Source organism: Aspergillus nidulans, chromosome IV (genome assembly GCF_000011425.1).
Source record: "Aspergillus nidulans FGSC A4 chromosome IV".
NCBI classification, from domain to species: domain Eukaryota; kingdom Fungi; phylum Ascomycota; class Eurotiomycetes; order Eurotiales; family Aspergillaceae; genus Aspergillus; species Aspergillus nidulans.
This window is the reverse complement of record NC_066260.1, coordinates 2262269-2284033: the sequence shown is the minus strand read 5'-3', so window position 1 is coordinate 2284033 and position 21765 is coordinate 2262269. Positions and strand designations below refer to the sequence as shown.

The 21765-nt window shown below is 51.5% G+C and overlaps 10 protein-coding genes across 10 annotated transcripts, besides 1 other annotated feature; 3 read left to right on the top strand and 7 right to left on the bottom strand.

Annotated features, from left to right (window-relative positions):
• Positions 1–21765: part of a sequence feature (contig 1.130 1..308583(1)) that runs on past both edges of the window.
• On the bottom strand, positions 13–990 carry ANIA_07674 (protein nop16; the record flags this gene model as incomplete). Its single annotated transcript, XM_675851.1, has 3 exons — positions 13–75; positions 247–799; positions 860–990. The coding sequence occupies 3 exons, from the start codon at positions 988–990 to the stop codon at positions 13–15; spliced, it is 747 nt and encodes a 248-aa protein (XP_680943.1).
• ANIA_07673 (Zn(2+) transporter YKE4) lies at positions 1233–2681 on the top strand (the record flags this gene model as incomplete). The annotated part of the gene is made up of 3 exons (XM_675850.2): positions 1233–1402; positions 1494–1644; positions 1702–2681. The coding sequence occupies exons 1-3, from the start codon at positions 1259–1261 to the stop codon at positions 2679–2681; spliced, it is 1275 nt and encodes a 424-aa protein (XP_680942.1). The 5' UTR covers positions 1233–1258.
• ANIA_07672 (mannosyltransferase complex subunit MNN9) lies at positions 3084–4807 on the bottom strand. The gene is made up of 2 exons (XM_675849.2): positions 3342–4807; positions 3084–3281 (listed from the first exon to the last, which is right to left on the bottom strand). Exons 1-2 carry the CDS (start codon positions 4458–4460, stop codon positions 3261–3263), a joined length of 1140 nt encoding a protein of 379 aa, XP_680941.1. The 5' UTR covers positions 4461–4807; the 3' UTR covers positions 3084–3260.
• On the bottom strand, positions 5079–6358 carry ANIA_07671 (putative mitochondrial carrier protein; the record flags this gene model as incomplete). Its single annotated transcript, XM_675848.1, has 5 exons — positions 5079–5498; positions 5548–5821; positions 5882–6037; positions 6125–6134; positions 6199–6358. 5 exons carry the CDS (start codon positions 6356–6358, stop codon positions 5079–5081), a joined length of 1020 nt encoding a protein of 339 aa, XP_680940.1.
• ANIA_07670 (uncharacterized protein) lies at positions 7406–8687 on the bottom strand (the record flags this gene model as incomplete). The annotated part of the gene is made up of 1 exon (XM_675847.2): positions 7406–8687. The coding sequence occupies one exon, from the start codon at positions 8685–8687 to the stop codon at positions 7719–7721; it is 969 nt and encodes a 322-aa protein (XP_680939.1). The 3' UTR covers positions 7406–7718.
• Positions 9761–10288, top strand: ANIA_10995 (uncharacterized protein). The gene is made up of 2 exons (XM_050612057.1): positions 9761–9910; positions 9985–10288. The coding sequence occupies exons 1-2, from the start codon at positions 9870–9872 to the stop codon at positions 10262–10264; spliced, it is 321 nt and encodes a 106-aa protein (XP_050468016.1). The 5' UTR covers positions 9761–9869; the 3' UTR covers positions 10265–10288.
• On the bottom strand, positions 11272–12893 carry ANIA_07669 (agmatinase). The gene is made up of 4 exons (XM_675846.2): positions 12616–12893; positions 12089–12556; positions 11643–11868; positions 11272–11595 (listed from the first exon to the last, which is right to left on the bottom strand). The coding sequence occupies exons 1-4, from the start codon at positions 12871–12873 to the stop codon at positions 11384–11386; spliced, it is 1164 nt and encodes a 387-aa protein (XP_680938.1). The 5' UTR covers positions 12874–12893; the 3' UTR covers positions 11272–11383.
• On the top strand, positions 13291–14056 carry ANIA_07668 (L-methionine (R)-S-oxide reductase; the record flags this gene model as incomplete). Its single annotated transcript, XM_050612056.1, has 4 exons — positions 13291–13310; positions 13362–13468; positions 13547–13892; positions 13940–14056. The coding sequence occupies exons 1-4, from the start codon at positions 13308–13310 to the stop codon at positions 14054–14056; spliced, it is 573 nt and encodes a 190-aa protein (XP_050468015.1). The 5' UTR covers positions 13291–13307.
• ANIA_07667 (sugar porter family MFS transporter) lies at positions 14594–16255 on the bottom strand (the record flags this gene model as incomplete). The annotated part of the gene is made up of 3 exons (XM_675844.1): positions 14594–14972; positions 15032–16121; positions 16186–16255. 3 exons carry the CDS (start codon positions 16253–16255, stop codon positions 14594–14596), a joined length of 1539 nt encoding a protein of 512 aa, XP_680936.1.
• Positions 18954–20935, bottom strand: ANIA_07666 (putative NAD+ kinase Utr1; the record flags this gene model as incomplete). Its single annotated transcript, XM_675843.1, has 2 exons — positions 18954–19471; positions 19519–20935. The coding sequence occupies 2 exons, from the start codon at positions 20933–20935 to the stop codon at positions 18954–18956; spliced, it is 1935 nt and encodes a 644-aa protein (XP_680935.1).

Below are 21765 nucleotides of genomic sequence, written 5' to 3'. Positions count from 1 at the left end.
TTGTTAAGCACTTTATGTCCAAAGTGCCAGAATCAAGAAGCACACTTCATATTGGGAGGGTATTGTAGTGTATATCTATACAGACACTATATGCACGTCCAGGGAGATAAACAAGACGAACATCAACATATAACCGACTCTAGAATCCCACAAGAAGACACTTTTGCCGACCGAAATCAACCTAACGCCATATTCGCCGCACATGCGTTTCAATTCTCAACCAGAAACAACTCAGGCTTGTCTCACCTTCCACTTGTTGATCCTCCGTCGCAAGTCACCCTCAGTCTGCTGCATCGGGTTTAACTTCCTGTCCCGCGCCATAGCGGCATAGTTGTCACCGTGTTTCTCAATCAGCCTTGTGATCCATTCCTCCTCCCGCTTGCTCTGATGCCGGGGCTTCTTTGGTGCTACGTTATCGGCCTGGATCTCAAGTTGTTGAACGATCTGGTTTGCAGCTTTCTTCACTTGCGGTTTGATTTCGGGCTCATTATCGGATAGGTCGTTTAGCGGGTCATTGAGCGGGTTCGAGCTACGGACTTTGCGCCCCGCGATCTCAACCTGTTCGTCGTCTTTTCGGATCACTCGAATAATTTTGCCGGTCTTGGGATCCCGTTCCACCAATGTTTCGCTGATGGCGGAGTCCTTCATTGCATCGACGCTACCCTTGATGTGAAGCGAGCTCGCAACTTCCTCCAGGCCATTCTCGGTTTTGCGCTTCTCGGATCCTCCTGATGGTGCGTTTAGGCGGTGCATCAGGCCCAGCCGACGGTAGTTTTGTGTAAGTGTCGCCTTGCGGTCCCTGAGTTAGGATAGAATTAGCTTTTCGTTCCATCGAGCTTGTGAGTTAGAGCGAGCATACCAGTTTTCCGCGATGATGGCGTTACCCAGCACATTGATCTTCTTCTTTCCGCTCTTAAGCACGCCCTTGCGCTTCATCCTTTGCTTGGGCGCCGAGGAGCGGTTCTTCTTTGCCTGACGAATATTACCCATCCTGAATGTGTAGCTGTGTGGCCGTTGGATTAGCTGTGAGGGCGGACTTGAAGCAAAAGCTCAGGATAAAAATCGTTAATCTTATCGTCGAAAAAGTGCTTGACATTGTTTGCACTGGTCTTGGCATGTTTGACTAGACCCTGATAGTTGATAAGCGACATCGGCCATTTACTTCCCGACCTCCCTCTTAGGACAACATTCGGAAACTGGAATTTTTCCTTGAAGCAGCTTCGTGTTAAGGTCTAGCTCTTCTAGATTGAGCTTCAGGATGTTGTTCTACAATACTCCGTCCGCACGCAGGATTGGGCTTGCGCTGATTGTTGGAATTGCTTTCTTCTCTGCTTTGGCTACGGCTCACGAAACCTTCGCGGTTGGTGAGCTGTCTGTCAGCCAGATCGAGGAGAGATTGCAGGTACGTCATTAAGGAATTTGAATATGTCAAGCGCATGCAGCAGCGCTTTGTTCTCTACGTCAGTTTTTTTTCAGAGGCTAATCTTTATTAGAGCTGTCCGTTCGTGGAGTCCCTCAATGAACACAAGCGTGCTACAAGCCCACCAACAACAAGCTTAACGTCCAAGATCTTCTCGATTCTCTTCCCCGGCAGCCCGGCGGTGAATGCCCTTCTTGCTACAGTATACATCTCCGGACCTCCGAGTATGTTTTGTCTGTAGTTCACATACAGTCGCGCGCTTTTAACCCTTCCCCCGCTAGACTTCCTCCTAGCCCTATGCCCTCCTAATATCGACCCCTCGTCATTGTCCGTCATGGTCGCCTTTGCCGTTGGAGGCCTCCTTGGCGACACGCTATTCCATCTTCTCCCGGAAATCTTCCTCGGAGAAGACTCCCCAGACCACGTCCGCTTCGTCATGGTGGAACCAAACCGGAACCTCCTGCTGGGCCTCGGTATCATGGTTGGCTTCTTCACATTTGTCGCAATGGATAAAGCACTCCGCATCGCAACAGGTGGGGAGGGTCATGATCACTCACACTCCCACTCTCACTCTCACTCAGCGCCTGAGACTGCTGTAGCCACTGGCGCCAGCACAACCTCTTCCAACACCAAGCTCAAGCAGCGCAAAACGGCTGGGTCGCATCCAGACATACCTGATACCGACAGCAGCAAAAACGAGATTAACCCCAGCGTCAAACTCGGCGGTTACCTCAATCTCATCGCCGACTTTACGCACAACATCACCGACGGCCTCGCCATGTCGTCCTCTTTCTACGCCTCCCCCACTATCGGCGCAACAACGACTGTAGCCGTCTTTTTCCACGAAATCCCCCACGAAGTTGGCGACTTTGCCCTCCTCATTCAATCCGGCTTCTCCAAGCGCAAGGCCATGGGCGCGCAGTTTGTAACAGCGATCGGAGCCTTCCTAGGCACTCTAATCGGCATTGCCGTCCAGGAGCTCGGCGGCTCTGGCTCCCCCACCACTGCGGACGGTCTTGCATCTTCGCCCGTTTCTGGCCTGCTCGGGACAAGTCTTACATGGGGCGATATGCTCCTCCCTTTCACGGCGGGGACGTTTCTGTACGTCGGTACAGTCTCAGTTATTCCCGAGCTGTTGGAGACGGGGAAGAACAAGAGCGTAGAGATCAAGAAAACGATTGTCCAGTTTGCGGCTGTTGCAGTTGGAGCTGGGATTATGCTTGCGTTAGTTCCCCCATATAAGCGTCTTGTGCCTTGCTGACCCGGCTGTAGAATCTCTTGGGATTAAATCAGGCCTGCACCAAACCGGTCATGATTTCTTCACCTCGATGAACCTGCCACAATGCCGTCTTCAGCTCTCGTTGGGGCGAAACTAACAGTTTGGACATCTTCTGTCCTAGCCCAAGCCGTGGCAGATATACTTGGCCCATCCATGACCCTCTCGACTTCGGGTCTAGAATTCTCCATCAAACATCTTATTACGCCTATTCCGGATAGAGTGTCGGCCCTCTAGGACCAAGACTATACTACTGAAGAGGAAATGTAGAAGAGTAATATCAAGCTAATGATAATGCACTATCAAGCCAAGTAGGCTAGTCATGCTATAGTTCTACTGGTGCCGCCTAAGTCTTTACCGTACCAACAGATCTATAAAAAAGTATTGAAGAAAAGAAGAACTTGCACACTGGGTGCGAATGCATGATGCAACCTAACCTAACCCAGCCTAACCCATCCATCCCAGCCGATTCTATAAGTACAAACACAACATATGATGCAGAACGTTGCCGAAAAATTAAAAAAGCACTTTGGCTCAAGTCCAGAAAGAAAGTAAGACAAAACATCACTCGTTATAGTGGTATACCTGTACAAGAACCGTTAGCATCATTCATCATTAAGGAAAGGCGAAGGAAAGGAAACGTACAAAATAATCCGGCAACCCATGCACACTATACCCCAGCCGTTTCGCCATCTTCGCAAACCCCTCTGTCTCAACTAGATGATAAAACGGGAACGCAGGAAACATTGCGCCATCACGATGCACTTCCGCCTTAACCATAAGCGCCGTGCCGCCCACACCATCGAGATCAATGACACGCTTCGGGCGCGGATTCTTAGTATCTGCTTGATAGGCCATGAGGGTGCGATACGTCGGGAGCTCCGCGTATCCTTCCAGCAGGATTTCATCAGGCTTTAGCGTATCACCCAGCGCTTGGGCAGTAGAGGAATCAATCCAGGAGTTGAAGTCGTAGGGGCGGACGTCGTACGATTTCGTGTCGGTATTGTAGTATCGCTGGAAGCAATTTGGGACGATTACGGGGCGGTTATGCGAGGTGAGGTCTTGGATTAGGGTTTCTGGGGTTTCGACGATGTCCGAGTCTAGCCAGAGGACCCAGGACGTAGCAGGACCCAGAGTTGTGAAGAGGAGGCTATTGCGTGCGCGGGACATAGATTCACGACGGGCTTTCTGGTTTTCGAGTTTATGGCGCTCCTTCTCGTTCTGAGTTATCAGTGGTGGATCGAAGTCCTGGCGAAGGATTGTGATAGATGCGAAACGGTTCTCTTCAGGGCCTGTCTGTGTCTTCGCGATTGCTTTTTCGAGGGCTGAGAGTGCGGCGTCGCCGTATTTTGTGTGTGGGATTATGAAGCCCAGGCTAATGATCTCATGCGGGTAGCTGAGTTTCTCGATGTTGTCCCAGTATCCCTGATAGAAGCGAGTGAGAGGAGTGAGGATGAGGATGCGCTCGGAGTGGCTGGTTGAGTCGCTGCTGGTTGTGAGAGCGTTCAGGTCATATTTTATAACGGGGGGCGCCTGGACGTGCCGGCCGTCACCGTGGACTGGTTGTGGGATAAAGGGTTTTGTGGGAGGGGAGAGAGGGTGTTTTGCTGTGTCTTCGAGTCGGGAATTCGTCGTCGTGGAAGAGGTCGACGCTGGAGGTGTGGATGGAGAGGAGAATAGGAAGCAAAGGAAGCCGATCGCCATTAGCGAGGCTAGTACTATGGTTATTGGACTCGTACGCCGCATTTTGCGCGCGACGGCCATGCTGGCCGGGTTGACTCCAGCTGTTCTTTTCGAGAGGTGGCCGTAATAAGAGTGTCGGAGCGTTCGTTTCGGTCGTATGTGGTCAATTAACGAATCGGCGGTGGGTCAAGTGACTCATCACTCCAAAGCGCTATTCCAGAGTCCGGTAATTGAGCACACCTCTAGCTTGAAGAGGAGGGGAAGCCTGGAGGTGCTGTAGTTGGAGAGAAGATTGTTGGAGCTGGAGAAATTGGTGATGACGACGATCGCCGGCTGACTACCCGCAATGGGGATCGTCGGTTTATTAGCACGCCTGGCAGAGCCTAGATCGTCTGCAGAGGCCGAATTGCCAGTCTTAGCTAGTTGGCGCTCGGAATAAGGCTTCTCTGTCACAGCCCCAGTACCTCTGCTACAAGTTTTTGTTCGCGTCTTGGTGACTCGCGAGAAGTCGCCGGAAGCGGAAGTGCAGCGTTCCAGCCAGCAAACTGCCACCATGACATCCAGCGACATTCAGAACCCTCTCAAGCTGATGCCATAAACTATTTGCAGTATCTGTTCGCCTTCAAGTCTATGTCCTGTATATATGGATGTCCATAAGTAGTATGTACCTTATACCTCCGGTCAGAGGGCAGTGTTATCTTAAGGTAGCCATCTCATCACCCCCTCGAACGCAACCAGCGCCATCGCATTAGCCGGGAACGCTCTGAGGAAGCAAGGCACAAAGCCCCTCCAGTAGCCCTTCCAGCCTCTCTCCCGATATACTGCCTTCGCCGCATCCTTCCACCACCGGAACTTCCGTTCCCCGTCGCCAAGCGTCCCGCCCATCGGATCCGTCATGAGCCGCTGCTTCACCACGTCCGACGGATACGACGTGATCCAGAAGATCTGGGCCGAGATACCACCGGCCCAGAAGTTTATTGCCGGTGCTGAAAGGGAAGTTCGCTCTTTCATCAGACGCGTCAGAACGTCGTAGGAGCCCCACCAGAAGAAGAAAAAGGAGCGGAAGAGGATTGTTGCACAGAGGCCACGGTAGAGGCCGCTGATGCCGTGGGCGCTAAGCTGCGGGCCTATTAGTACACCGTCGGTAAGGAAGGGGTAAGTTCCGTACGATTCTGCGCGTGCAGTCTATCGGCCCGCTGTACAACCGCTTCGACTTATCAGCTGCGTACTGGATCTGAAGCCGTGCCTTGACATGCTCAACAGGGGCAGCTATAAAGCTGACCGTCGTGCCCGCCATAATACCGGCAATGCCGTGTCCGAAACTCGGCAGTGTATGTAGGTCAGACTGGTTCTTCGCAAACGGAGTCATAGCACGTATTGAAGGGTTCGAGAAGACATTTTCAAGTAGCAGACGGCGGTATAACGTTAGGGACCCAAGCATTCTGCAAAGTTCCTGTTAGATATCCCCGCATAGCTCAAATCGAGACCGCAGCGCAACTCACACTGAGTCCATAACCATCCACCCAACTAACGGTGGCGTCGCCCCCTTGTATAAACCCGAAACACTTTCTTTCCTAACCGTCTGGAGCACGCAATCCAGCGGACCTTTGAAATGCCCGTCTTTGCTCGTTTGTAATCGTACTTTGACTGTGTCAAATCTTAATGGATGGAGTTAGCATTTTTCGTTTCCATCCCTAATATGCGTAGCGAAGGAGAACCGGCAGGACTGGCGCAAGAGAACATACGGGTGACCAACTAACATGTACATAAGCCATTATTAGTTATGCTCCAATGGTGGATGATCTGCAGGGTAACTCACCACTCAGCTTAGCAATTCCCGAAAACACTCCAGCTACAAATCCCTTGTAGTCCCGTTTCGAGCCTGTCGTAGGCGCCGGTCTGACGCCATTCCGCGACTGCGACTGCGACTGTGACTCGGCCGCGTCCAAGGCGGGCGCGGGTGTTGCGGTGGACGACATTTTGTGTACTATAATATATCCGTTCCAACTCCCGATTCGTCCACCAGTATATTAGGTTTTTTTCTCTTCCTCTTCCTCTCCTTCTTCTTATTCCTCTTCTCCTGATGCGGCCTTCGTCAAAACTGCGAGGGTAGTTTGATGCTGCGAGGATAGTTTGGAGTCGGTCCGTTATCGGCCACCGCCGCAAATTGGTTTGTACAGTAGGATCACCGATTGCCTGCCTATCTGCGGTCGGGGGAGTATGTCGAGAAGCCAGGAGCTGAAGACCTGAGCGACGGAACGGTTTCAGCAGCAGGAAGGAATGATTGAAGCAAAACAGTTGAGAGAGGAAAAAAAGATGGAGAAATGCAGATCTTGAAGAGGGGGCTCTGAATTGTATGCTTGCCGGCCCCACTGCTCCCCAGTTGTTCGGGGAGCATCAGTTCGTCTCCGAGGCCGCCCAGGCCTTAAAGAGATTTGGACTGACGATCGCTTTTTTGCATCATTGTGTGTGCTAGAACCAGGTAAGCTTTTGGAAACATATAAGTAATTTTGCGGAGTAGTAGTAGTCTGGGAAAGGTTAAATTAACCTAAAATGTTTTGTCCTAGAGCTGGTCCAGCGTCTCGACGCGAATTCTCAGAGGTATATAGGTCTATTGCCATGGTCCAGCACAGCAGGCTCAAGATACCACTGCTTCCAGTGAGAATGTACTGTGTAGTATGGTACCTCCGAAAGATGCCTTACCCTGGGACGCGGAACTCTAGCCATGGCGAGCAAAGCTTCATCCTCAATAACAATGTAATACTGCCTACTCTGGACACCAGTAACTGTCACAGTACTAGGATCCAATAACTAGTCCAATTGCTCTTCTTGGCTGACATCGCGGTTCCCCGCAGCCGTTGGGGTACAAGAACACGGATAGATCGCCCTATACCCTACGTCGGCCACATATCCTGCAAACTTCGGTAAAGCCGCCGCTGGAGCTTGTCGGGTTGGTATTTTTGCTAGTTTGGCAAAAGAGATGAGCAGGTGAGAATGTGTGTATAATGTCAATAGGCGTCGTAGTTCGCGAACAGTCTAAAATAATGCTTTGATCTGGATCTAATCTAGGTACTGTTCACCCTGGAAGGCCGTAGAGTCCACCGGAAGGAGAAAAAAGAAAGGCTATAACGAGCGTTGGTACAGGGAAAGAGGTAGGCCTTAACATTGAACGGGCCATAAGCTAAAGCTGCAGTGCTTGCAATGCCGATGCGGGGTATAACGTGATGTCAAATACAGAGTCGAAAGTTAGGGTAGGAGTTGAAGAAGCGCGAGACCATGGCCAAACTGCCAGAAAAATAATAAGACCGAACGTAAAATGTCGGGGGAAGAGCTCTATTTTTACCACCCCTTGGTAGACTTCCGTGCATTTTGTCTAACCTTGTCATTTTCCCGAGCAAGCATACGGTCCAACAGATCAGGCGCCGGCGCCGAACGCTGGAGTTCCCGTGACAGCTCCGACCTATTGGAGGAGCCTGCAGAAAGGTAGCCACCAGCCTCTTCCAACGCGAGCGGCGTAACAGGGCCTGGGCTATTGAGCGGATTCAATCGAGGGGCAGCCGGACTGGGTGAAAGTGGGCGTGACACGGGTTTCTGAAGAACAACGCCCTCAAAGAATTCCCGGTACTGAGAAACGGGATCTCGAGACGACGACGACGGACGATATACGCTCTGTCGAGACTGGCGTGGCGACGGCGGCGCAGCCATGGATTGAGAGTTGGTCGAAGATTGGTAGACAGCGGGATGGAACCGAGGGAGATCACCGAGATGGAATGTCGGGGCTGACTTGGCTGTGGTTTGCCCGCGAGCTTGCTGCGGAGAGTCGGGACGCCCCGACGAGGACATGGTCGAAGCAACCGGAGAGTAAAAGGTCGAGCTATCAGAACGCATTCTGTCTCTGTCGCTGTAATAACGACGGTGCCGGGGCAGAGTGCGTTTGTATTGATTTCTTTCTGGTGAGCTATCGCGATGAGGAAAATAGTCTCGCTCGAATCGTCCAGTCAACGGCGTGACAGGGATATCCTCCTCGCGTGTAGAGTACGTCCTGGGTATCGGTATAGGCCTTGACCGGGGATGGTAGTTCGAAGAGGAGTCCTCAAACAGATCGGACAGTTCGGGGACAGGCGAACGAGAGCGGGGGAGGGGGGATGGAGGATTATAAGTGGAACGGGTAGTAGTCAATTCATCAAGGGATGAAAGGGAGAAGCGAGTCGGCCGACCGTGTTTGGCGATCAAACTTTCCAGATGGTCACGAGTGTGAAGCCGATGAGGAGACGGAGAAGGAGACGAGAAGTTGGCTGAACAAAACATGGTTAGCAAGCCCGGATACGCTAGAGAGAATGCCAGAAAGGATTGACGAAGTATTCCACACGTGTCAAGTGGAGGTGCCAGGTGTGAGATGGACATGAAGAAGCATCATCAGAGGTCAGATTGAGATCCTGAACCAAAGGAGAAGGGCGATTGGAGGGGAGGATCGGCATGATAAAGAATTGGCTGGGACAAACTTACTGGTGCAACGGGGGACGGAATCTGCTGAACTGCAGGAGGACGGATACAGTAAAGGGGAAGAAATGGATGAGGAGGTCAGAGTTGAATAGGAGGAAGTGCGTGGACTACGTGGAGAAGCCATGGGTTGGCGAATCTGACCGTGACAGTGGTGGCGCCCGGGAGATCAGGAACTAGGGAAAATCTTCCAGTTGCTGATGAGAGTCTTTTCTGCTGTCTCAACTCCTCATTGAGGATGAAAAATGGATGTTGACCGTTCTGCTAGTTGGGCTCTATTTTCAGATTCCTATTTCTTTTTTTTCCCCCTTCGTCAGCATAGATTCCAGTCAAGATGGTCTCACGACAGCCATCGACTATGGTCAATCAGTCGATTTTGCGGGGAAAGGAACAGGTCTTGGCACAGGAGTATGGCGTCATTGGTAGCTCCCAACCATGGCCCATTGGCTAAAAGCAAATGGGGCACCACACCATGAAGCGGTACCAAGGCTGCCCAGTGCATGCTCAGGAACGAAATCAAGAGAGGATTGCAGATGAGACGAGATGAGCGTACAATTATTTCCAGCAATCTACGTATCTCAGTCTATGTCAGACGCGGCGATCAAGCTGCTATCGAGGTTGTTTGTGGACGTGCATCACTCAAGGGCGCACAGAAGCAGTTCTCGGCACCGGTCGGCTACCAGCGGACTGTGGCTGCATGCTGCGGGAAGGGGGACGAAAGGGGAATAAATAAGAAGACGAATGACGACGGTCAGATTCGACAGGAATTTACCAGTTCTGATGGATCTTCAGCTCGATTTATATATCGAGGGTGCGAACAGGCCTCCAGCTGATGAGGATTTCTCAGCAGTCACTCAACAAATAGAGGTATACGCATGCGAAGAACTCGGCTGACCCAACCTGGTTTAGAGACAGTGAGGACGCAACAGAGACAAAATCAAGGCAGACGCAGCCATCAGCTTTGAGTCAAGCCAGGTCGGTGGGCTTGAGATGCAAGGGAGCTGTTTCACCCTCCATACTTGCCGGTGCAGGTACAGTATACTATATACTATATGATACTTCATCTCATGCAAGACTTCATACTGACGCGACCAGGGGCGCAAAGATCAATAGAGGATACGGTGCATCTTACACCGCTTCATCAGATTGCAACGTGCTATGAATTACCTGAGCATTCCCGGTCTCAGTCTCTATTTTGGTGTATCATGGCAATGCCCTCTATTGTTGTGTGTTCAGGTGGACATTCAGCCACGCTAGCCGATGATCAGACGACCACCGGCACCCGGGCCCCTCTGAGAGCTTCAGCTCACGACCACTCGTCGTCCGCGAAAGCATATAGAATACGCGTTGCTGAAGATCGATGCGTTCGTAGTTGCGCCGCTTAATGCCGGGACCTGCTTACGCCGACTGGTATATCTGGTCAATCCTGCAGCTCAGCCGATAGTTAGGGCTAGATTACATCACTTCCTAGTGATCCGACTGCGTGGAACCGATCGAAAGCTACAACAAAGCCCAGTCAGGTCGCGGCTGACCCAGAATGGATCATCGATAAATATAGGCTGACTCAAATCAGGTTTCGGCGGTCATAAGGCCGTCTATCACCAATGTCCATTTCTGGACGAGTGTGTGTAGACGGCTACCGCTGGAGTTCCTGGAGGCCTTCAGGAACTCTCGTTGCGCCACAATCACATTCCACCCACCATCTCAGTCACATCCGACCCCTCAGGTACTGCCTGCAAAATGGTGTGACGTCGCTATCCAGCTCATTGGAACTCAGTCACGATTTCATGTTCCTATCAGGATTCCTCTCAAACTCGAGTAAAAAAAACCCCGACCTATTGCCCTACCAGCGAAAGACAAAGCCGTAACCTCGTGGAAGTCACCCGTCTGGGTGCGGAAATTCAGAAGTTGCGCTCACATACCACACATCTATTGCCCTAGTGTGAGACTTCTGAGATGGACACAAGAGAATATAGAGCTTTGATTGAGTTACCTAACAATCCAACCGGGAACTCGACTAGGCAACTACATATGCTACACAGCATCGGCAAAAGTAGCTTAAGTCCCGATACCCAGACTAAAAAAAATACATTTAGCATCTTATTCCTCTTGGTGCTTGCTTTTGCTGTGCATTGTTTTGAGTTCTTCCTCGGCCTTCTTGTGCTCTTCGTCTTCACCTTTCCAGTATATCTTAGGGCTATGGTCAAGTAGTCGCCTCAGGCATGAATATACTTCTATTAGTTTCCTTGCAGTGCGAGAATGATTCGTTCAATATACTTTATGAGGAAGGATAGTGTAATTTGTCGGTCACGGTGTAGACACTGGCGATGAATCACTTCAGTTCATGGCTTCGGTATTGATCAAACTTGATCTTGCAATAGGAAAGATTCTACAACACCAATCAAGCTGCCTTCATAATTTTAGTAGAGCCTAGCTACATATTTGGGTCCTCATACTTGCGAACTACATACGTACATACCATGCACACTTCTTGTTCGAATGGTCTAATCAACAACTGGAGTGTCAATCATCAGCCCAAGCAGAGAATGCGCGACCTCCGCCGCAGCTAGCGTGGTCGTTTCCGCCATGGTGTCATAGATTGGCGCTACCTCGACCACGTCTCCGCCAACGACCGGCAGGCCGCGCAGAGCGTCGAGGATAGAGAGGAGCTCGCGGGTCGTGAATCCGCCGGGCTCTGCGGTTCCGGTCGCTACCGCTAGAATCAGCGGACAATGGTTCTCCACCAAGGGGTGAAATAGGTACCTGGTGCAAAAGCAGGATCCAAAACATCAATGTCCACCGAGATGTAGACCTTGCTGTTACCAACGCGGGTCTTGATCTCCTCCACTACACCGGCTACACCGAGACGATCTAGATCCCGGGCTTTGATAATCGAGAAGCCGCAGCGGATATCGTTTCTGATGTCGCCTTTAGGACGGATGACGGGGCCGCGAATTCCGACGTGAATGGAGTTGTCGCGGATGAGTCCCTATTCTTGTGAGTCTTTGCACTATCATAGAAGTGGATAACCTGCCTCTTCATGAGCTATGTGCAGGAATGTCCCGTGATTGACGCCACTGTTCAATGAGTTTAGCGCTTGAAATATAGGATGCGCACCTACGCATAATGAGAGATACCGCCGCCTAGTTTATTGATATCGCTATCAATGCCGCTCAATCCATTTCGAGTTAAGATAGCTTACCTAGTACCTCAGGTTCCCACGTATCTACCACAATCAGCAACGGATGCTCCATACTCAGAAGAAGCTTACCAATATGACTATCAAAGTGGATCACCGACACCGGCCCAAAATGCTTATACGTCGACCTCAATGCCGACAACGTCGTCGTATGGTCCCCTCCCAGGGTAACAATACGCGGTGTGCGGCCATTCTCCGTACTGTTCGTTGCACGCGAAGAGATGACCTGCCATAACCTCAGCCTCGCATTCCCGGAAAAGACAGAAAGTGAAAATGAAAGTACCTTATGTGCAAGATCAAGCTGCTTCAATGCAACCGTATTGTCCAACCACGTTAACGGCGCATCCCCACAATCCACGAGCTTTGCCCAACTCTCAAAGACGTTCTGCCCAGTGTAGATGTTCCAACCTTGGATGCGGCGCGAGCCGAGTCGGATACCTCCGGGTCCGTATCTTGCGCCCGGGCGAGCCGTGACTCCCTGCACAACCGACGTAAGCAGGCCGCAGCAACATGGACGGTACCGGTTCCATGACTTACCGTGTCGAATGGTGCCCCAAGCATGGCGATATCATACGGTGTTGATTCGGCTTCGCTGTCAATGAAACAGTTAACATAGGGGATATGGGCGAACGTGGTTAAGCCAGAAAATTGGCTACCGCTGACGATGTCGATATTCTTCTCATGCTGACCGAGGATGAATTGGTCTGATTGGATGGCAGCAATGGGAGGAAAGGTAATTTCCCTTGCGAGGACTGGGGAGAGGATGGAGACAAGTCCTACGGCGAGGAAGTCCATTTTCAACGACGGGGATTGATTTGGATGACGAAATCTGTCTAGGAAGAAAGCAATGTTAGCAAGCTGTTTAAATAGAGCGTGAAATAGCTCCAAGACTCCAACAGCTCCAACTGCAGGTTTATCTTATCGCGATAACCCAAATAAGCAGTTCGAGCCGAGTGACGAGGGACGATAGGATAGATTTTGGAGATCGATCTTATTCGATTGAAATGGCGGAATTGCGGCTCAGTATGAGAAGAACATTCCAGGCAAATATTTAAGAAAGAGGATGTCTGGTCGGGTAAGTAGCTCGCTGTCCACGTCTATACTCTTGTTGTCTTGTACTGTAAAGCTCCCCGCACCGTACAGTACACCCCACTTTCTTATCGCCATAATTTTTTACTGCGATTCTATCCTCTACAAGCTGCGATCCTCACCGGTCAAGCTAATTGAACATGGTATACTAGCCCATGAGCCGACGTGACGGTCTTCAATGCTGACATCCCAAGCCCCACGCAGACTCCTCTTACTTCGGATCTGGCTCTAAAGCCGAGATTTATGCGCAGGTCATTCAGCAAGCCAAGGGCCTTGTGACAGGACAGCGCAACTGGGTCAGGTACGTGGACTGTAGTTAAAACACCCTTCCCTTGGACTATCTATATGGTCAAGTCAGGATATTGATTAGCATTGTCAGCAACTTCTCCAATGTCGCCTCCCTCCTCTGGCACGCCTACGCCGCGCTTCCGGCCCCCTCCTCCTCCGTGAATTGGGCTGGTTTCTACATCCGCCAAGATCAATTCCCTTCCAAAGAGACAGCTGAATCGACAGAAGCCGCTCGTGTGAAAGAAACGCTCTGGCTCGGTCCCTTCCAGGGCCGTCCAGCTTGCCAGGAGATCCGGTTTGGTCGCGGCGTGTGCGGGGCGGCGGCGGCGAAGCGCGAGACGGTCGTTGTTCCCGATGTGCTGGAGTTCCCCGGGCACATTGCTTGTGATGCGAGTAGTCGAAGTGAAATTGTGGTGCCGATTCTGGCGGGCGGCGAGGTAAGTTGGTTATTCCATACCGTTGGGAAGGGCACTGACCATTGCAGACGGTCGCGATTATTGATATAGACTGCGCCGAGCCGTCGGGTTTCGATGATGAGGATAAGGAGTATCTTGAGGAATTGGCAGCGCTACTTTCTGAGAGCTGCGACTGGTCAGTATGATTACAAGCGTGAACTAAATAAAGCTCTTTGCACATGGTGTGTATCTGTAATGGGTCGGATGAGCCCAACAACCCAGCAGCCATTGGCCGTTGCTACGAATAAGGAAGGGTCCATTCTATTACGAGTCACCGCATCAAGGAACATTTGTGCGGGGGCGATCTCAACTTTTAGCCTTCACAAAAATACACCCTGAGGTTCTCTTGTGGCCGGTACGGCCGTCTACTCCTGTCCAGCGCCAGATCTGGCCGATTCTCACCTCTACACCTGCAATTGCATCAGCCCGGCAAGTTCACGCAGTCAGTAACTTTTCTTTAGTGGAGCATCAGGTTGATAGCATTGTCTATCCGTCTCTGGCCAATTCGTATGCCTTCTCTGACCTGTGTAACTATTTCTGTATCTATCACGGACACAATGCCAGAGAGCCCACCATATCTGGCAGATCTCCCGGAACCGGGATAAAGCAAGTGCAAGGACACTCAACCACAGTCAGTAGAGGGCGGACTCTTAACCATATCATAGGAGCAATCAAGCTGTCAGTTAACGAACCACCTGCTCTTCATGTCTTGTCTGGGTCTTTTCCACCTCTGTCTGCTCCTCAACATCTGCCTGCTCGATATCTTTCTGCATCTGCTCGACGGTCTTTCCCCCAAAGATGTCGTCCATATCCTCAAGCCTCTTTCCCTTGGTCTCTTTGATAAAGATGCACACCCACAAGCCCATAGCAAAGCAGAAGACACCAAACATAATGAACGTGCGCCAGCCAATGTTGCTAATGGCAGAGGGGGTGAACTTTGTTACAACAAAGTTGAACAGCCACTGGGTGGCCGAGCCCATGCCGACACCATAGGCCCGCAGGCGCGTTGGGAAGATTTCCGAAATGTATACCCACGGGATGGGACCCCAGGAGGCGGAGTAGCTATGTCATAGTTAGCTTAGGGCTGATCACGATTCAGGGGGAAAAGGATAATCACATACCTGATAACGTAAAGGTAGATCATTACGATCATTGCAATGCTTGCATTGGAGATTGTGTCAGTGTTCACAGGGGGGTATGAAACCAGGACTGCACCCAGAATGAACATAAAGACGGCCATGGCCCAACCTCCACCGACCAAAGACCACTTACGACCGAACCGGTCAATTCCGATAAGAAGGAAAAGACCTGTGGAAACGACCTTGACGACTCCATAGATACCCGTGGTGAAAAGACTGGTGTCGGTGGAAGCCACTCCGATAGTCTGGAACAGCTGCGGCGCGTAGTACCCGATACTGTTCGTGCCGGAGAACTGCTGCCAGAACATGATCAAGAATGCATTGAGGAATCGCAACCTGTTCCCCGGCAGCAGGACCTCGCGCCAGGTGACGCCCTCGGTGGAGCGGAGCTCCTCTTCGATAGACGCCCGGATCTCAGCCAGTTCCTGCTGCACCTCGTCGCTGTTTGGATCAGCGCGCCGCGTGAAAGCGAGCGACGCCGTTGCCTCCTCGCGGCGACCCTGCTTCATCAACCAGCGGGGCGACTCCTTCAGGAACCACAGGCCGATGAACATCAGCCCACTTGGCACAAGCTGGAAACCAATTGGAATCCGCCACTGCTTCGTCGATGGCGCAATATTCTTCTCGACACCATAGCAGAGCCAGTACGAAACTGTCACACCAATCACAAGGAACTCCTGGAACAAACCGGCGATACGACCGCGCACGTTAGGAGGACAGTTCTCCGAGACATAGATGGGAGTGATGGCCGACATGCCGCCGATGCCGAAGCCCGCTATAACGCGGCCGCCATAGATATATGCAATAGTTCCCCTCCCGCCCGTCTGCACTGCAGCCCCAATCATGAATATCACGGAGAGCACGAGAAGCGAGTTCTTACGTCCGTACCGGTCATTCGCGATGGCGCCTGCGATGGCGCCGAAGAAACAGCCTGCTGTTAGAAGGGCGACGACGTTAGATGAGATCTCGGCTTCTTTGCTGCTCGCGAAACCAGTACTGCCGGTAGCCATGTGAAAGTCGTGTTTGAAGCTGTCAAGCGCGAGCACGCTTCCCATAACCCCAGTGTCGTAGCCTGTCCTCAGTCAGCAACCTGCTCGCCGGATACCATACGACCCTCGTCCCAGATAAAGACTTACCGAACAGGAAAGACCCCATGTATGCCACGGCACTGAGCATATATACTCGGGAGTTCTTGAAGAAAGACATGGTGACTGGACTGCTCTCCCAGAACACTGCTAGGTGCTACAGAGCCAGGAAAGAACAGAAAACACAACGTTTTCCTAGCAACAAGGAAACACGGGTTGAGTATTTGTATTCAGCTGCTCACTCATCCACTTTCCCATCGGTAAATGGTCTTGCCAGTAGTCACATACAACACTTGCCGACCCGCCGACGGAGAAATCAGATCCACCAATGGCCTTCCCCAGACCCGGGCCGATCCACCCTCACCCTGGGCTCCGTATGGAGCCGGGGGCCGGTGCCCATGGGGATTGGAGATTGGGGATTGGGGTTGGTTATTAGGGGTCTCCGCTTTTTACTGAGCTACGTCGCTGACAGATCAGTCTGGTAAGCAGTCCTCAGCTCAGGATATGGACGGAAAAATAACTGTCCTGAACTCCGTGACCTCATGGACCTCGCTTCAGGTTCTTGGACTTAAGACTCTGAGAGGGCAGCTTGCCGAGGAGTGTGCCCTGTGCGCTAGCTACAACCCCCTGCAATTCGGATGTGGCGCAATCCGTCAGCGTTAGCTCGCTTGAAAAGTCTTGTGCCATTGCTTGGATGTGGACTTTGCCGGTCTCAACAGCCGGCTGAAGCGTATTGAGTATTTAGCCGAGCCTATTCCCGCGGGAAAAGAGCTTCAAGACCAAGACACCGGGGCCAAGATGAAGTATATTGTTAATAGGGAACTGAGACGGGCCCTAAAGCTCACATTGACGTCCGACGGGAACCAGTTTCTAGATGGTCCTCGTATAGCTAGTTGGTTAGTGTCAGCCATCTTGTCATGCATTACGACATTGTGGCAGGCTCGAGCTACTGGGTACGATCTTCTCTCAGTTGATCCACCCCACGGCGTAATTCGCGATGCGACTGATCCAGCACATATCGTTCACAGTAACTGGCGCAGGACCTTACTGGATACATTCTTTGATAAAAATAATATAGTTATCACAGCAGAAACCGCTCTCATGGCGCAGATGAAGCCTGGATTTGCAGTGCAATCACGCGACGGATGTTCAAGTTTCCGGGGTAGGCACACATCCGAGCATTGGCTACGCCGAGGTCTGCGGAATGAGCGAGCTTGGAATCACCGAACCAACTCCTAGGTACTCGACGTATTCTTCTCCAGCCAGCATGTCTTTGCTCCCTGAGTCGGGAGGGCGGTTGAGATGCTATATAATACGCAGCTTGCAGGGGCTGCGTGCACACATTAACCGGCCGCTAAAGGCATTCAGTACCGGATACTCCTGCTCAGGTATAAGTAATCATCGCATATATGTTCATTCAGGAGGCCAGGTCACCAATAATGAAGAGGTAATAGGCTCGCTGGTTATCTGCTTTAGGCAATGCGCCGGCTTAATGTACCCAAGACGAATGCCTATGCAACGGATAGTAATAAGACACCAGTCGGAAACATCCTGAAGCGGGAAATGAATTGGAGATGTTTCCCATGGAGAAACACCTTGGAATGGCAACTGCCTTCTGGAGTCTCAGGGTGGCCGAGCCCGTATACTGTGCGGTATATATCAATGCATGGAGCCTGGAGATATATTATGCTATCTTGGTCCTGGTTCACAGGGGTCATAGCCCCTTGAATTTTGCCAGTGGCATTTGCCGTGCAACTCAGTCGACTGGATTCTAATCGAAGCAGTTTGCATTGATCATGTGCCTGCTATATCATCTCTGGAGAGCATTCCCTATCGTTGATTGAGTATGTTCTCAAGTAATCCAACAATAGACCATGTACCGCTCTCAGACGCAGCAGGGTAGCTTTCATTACACCCTCCTCTCGAATCAACCGTGTTTTTGTAGATGCTCGAATCAACCATCGTATGAGCCATTCAGCTGCCCACAGAAGGGGATCAGGGCGGGCCTTTTGAGGAACACATATGTGCTAGCCTGCACAAAATTTGCTCAAGATGGCCAGGGTGGAATGAACCTGTCGAATAATGAGACTAGTTCAAGCTTTCACCGTATTCTCAAGAGCAGTTGTTGCCTCGGCCCGGTTTGATATCGGGTTCTGGCGAGTCAGGTTTTGGGAGACTGAAACTAAGTGGGCTCGTTGATTGGAGGCTAATCTAGCTGTTGGCACCGGACGCTTGTAGGCATAGCATCTTGCTTCGGGCATTGCGGGTGAGGTAATAGCTTTTTGGGAATTGGATTCGGGTGGCGGATAGTGAAGAGAGAATGGAGTTGCTGGAGGAAAGGTAGAAGAGGAAGGGAGAGAGAAGGAGGATCGTAAGGAGAGACGTTTGGTGAGGGGACTGTGTGAGGCGGTAAAAGGATGGCAGAGATTAAAGGACGCACATCTGATCCATCAAGCCTTAAAACTGTTGGCTACGTTGATTTGGATCAAAGTGGTGTCTGAAGTTGATTATCGTTATCAGCTCTAAGTCTAAAAGGAATCGAGGAGCGAAGGAGCGCCGCTAAGACGCTGTAAGCTGTTTGTTATGCGGGTGCTCCTCCAGTTCTATAACACGGAAGTGTCCATAATTCGTAGACAGACCGAAATCTAATCCGTTCATGTGTCGCCTTCCTGGCTCATGTAATGCAAATCTATTACAAACCAAAACCCTGACATACCCAATATCGAAATGCTCAGATAATGGTACCCATCCAAGATAATCCAAGTGCAAGCCGGAGTCCAGCACACAGAGCAATACGTCAAAAAGAAAACAGAAGAAAGTCACGGCTGCATCCCAAGCAGACTCATCTGCCGCTTCATGGGACTATTTGATCCGGCGTCGCCGTCTTCGCTCGGTCCAAGGCCGCTATCGGTGCCGTTGTACCCGGCATCGGTGTCTATGTCCCATTCCTCGTCCTCGTTCTCATCATCGGCGGCATCCACAGAGGTATCGCCGCTATGCCAGCTCTTCTGGACTGCCCCACGTGTATTCCAGCGAAGCGCCCGCTGGACGCTCTGGAACCACTCTCCATTGTTGGCAACAACGGTTGGGAAGGGGTATTGGCTCGCCTCGACGGTGACATAGTCACCTTGGCGAAGTTCTACACGGCCTTTGCCGTCAAACGAACAGTATGCCGTCGACCTAGACCCTGACGGGACAGCAATGCGGAGGAGAAGAGAATCGGAGAGGACCATGGGACGGAAAGATAGAGTATGAGGACAAATGGGTGTGAGGAGAATTCCAGGAATAGAGGGGTGGATGAGAGAGCCGCCAGCGGACAGTGAGTAGGCAGTGGAGCCTATGGGAGTAAGTAACCTGGCTTTCAACGTAATCTGAAATACATACCAGTCGGAGTGGAAAAGATACAGCCATCTGCTTGAACAACGGTAAGCAGATCGTTGTCCGCGTACAGCTCAAGATTCGACACATATGGCGACGGCCCTCGATCGATGACAAGCTCGTTGAGCACCTCAAACTGCTCGCCTTCTTCCACCGCACCGGCTTCCGCGCCCTTACTCCGGTCCTTTCGGAAAACTGTGCAGGTGAATCGCATTCGAAGGTTGACTCTCATACCGACATCGCCCATGACTGCGTTCAGGTGAGACTTGTAATTTTCGAACTCAAAGTTCGTAAGGAACCCCAGACTGCCTAGAGAAAAACAAAGGACAGGCGGGACGATACGTTGGAACAGCCAGGACGTGAACAGGACAGTCCCATCTCCTCCCAGCGTAAGCACAAGGTCGAACTTCTCTGGAGATGTCCAACAGAGGTCTGGAGTCCAGTAGCGGATCATATGTTCATAAGCTGGGTTCTTCTGAATCAGGCCCTGGGCGTCAAATCGCTTTGAATGCCGTAGCTTAGCATCCACGTACACATTTACGCCGAGGTCGCTCCCGTAACGTGGTGTAGACAGGAGCCATTCCGCCAATTCACGAGTCAAGTGGACTAGACTATTATCACGCGCCTTTGTAACGATCATGACATTCTTGACCGCGCGCTTTATCGGTCGGCGCTGGAGCTGCTTAGAGACCTCCCGGACTCCTGTTGCCGTCTGCAAAAGGCGGGAGTGTGACAGCCACTCGTCATCCGTTATCTCTTCAAGCACCTTTTGGAGATTTACTGCATCGTCAAACCGCTTATGGAAAAAACACGGCGACTGCATAATAAGGCGGGTAGTGGGAACGCGATCAGCGTCTGATGCGAGCTGTAGATTCGACAGAGCGGCGGAGAGTTTCTGCGACGATGATGTGTGTGGACGGCGCTCTGTCTCGTCTGGAGGACTGGAGGGAGAGGTCGGACTCTGAAGACCAAAGGGCGCCGCCAGCGGCATATTGGAGTTCTGGTGATTCGATGTCGGTCGCGAAGCGAGGGCTTTCATGATTGTTTGTCTGGGTATCAAATCGCAAGAGAAGGCTTTCCGACTATGCCGCGTCACCGAGAACGCTGCGCGAAATGGGAAGGCAGTCGGGTTGGACGATGGTGAGTGGTCTTCTTGCGCCGGCACACGGTGCGGTGAGGCGGTGCTGGCAGCGGGTGTAAAAGACTCTTCAGAGTCCTTCCGGCCGACTTCGTTCGGAGTTTGTGAAGGGTCTATATGCAAGGCATAGTCACGTAAGAGCGAAGCTCCGACGGTCTTCGACGTTGAGGGTGACGGGTCTGATAATGGTGGGGCTGCGGAGTCGGTTAAAGGAGAGGGTGAGCAAGGCAAATCGGTGAGGTTCTGGGGCTTTATAGAGTCATCGCGGAAGTTGGGAGAAGCCATGGAAGGATGAATAAAGGTACAAGACCGAGGAGGGTCGTCGTTGGTCGCGGTGTCAGACGGCTTGCTGATGATGGCCACCGCTGACAGAAAGAAGAAATTAACGGCACGCAAGCCGAGTTCGGACGTATCGGAATTTGGCCGGAGTTCAGTGGTGCGAGGGATAAGCTGGCCGTTGCTTAGTGGATGGTAAAACAGGAAACCAGATAGATTGGGGAGAAGTGGAAGATTTAAGAATGGCTGAGTCTCTTTCAATCTCGATCCCCCACATTCGAAAAAGGCCGAACTCCCGCCAGCGGAGCGCTATAGCGGCCTCTGCGGGGAGGACCAGCCAAACATCATCAGTGGTTGCAAAAGGATTAATGGGTAATTTACTTCATATTTCTCTTGAGGAAGATATAGTGGTCTTTAACTCCAGGTGAGGGTCACCGAATATCGATCATTTCCTTGAAAAGCGCTCGAAGAGCGGCTTTTACTCCGAACGTTCTACGGAGTATGGTACTAGCGGCGATGAATTTGACATCATATTATCCAGGTTATTTGCGGCCTCGGCCACATGCATATCACAAGATTTAGCGTATAATCAGACAATCCTCAGCACTGAAATGTAAAATGTTTGATCTGTCCAACAACAGTTGGCCGAGTGATAGGCTCGGCATCTTTGATTGATTAAGCAGGATCCCACGTCAGCTAGCAGAACATTTTGTAGCGTGTTCCCCGCAGTCTATCCAAGTAATTCATGTTCCCCGGCCCCATTGTGTGCCGTGTGCCACCAATCCGCTTCAAAGGGCCGGAATTGCCTGCTGATTGGGTATGCGAGCCCCAGTAATAAG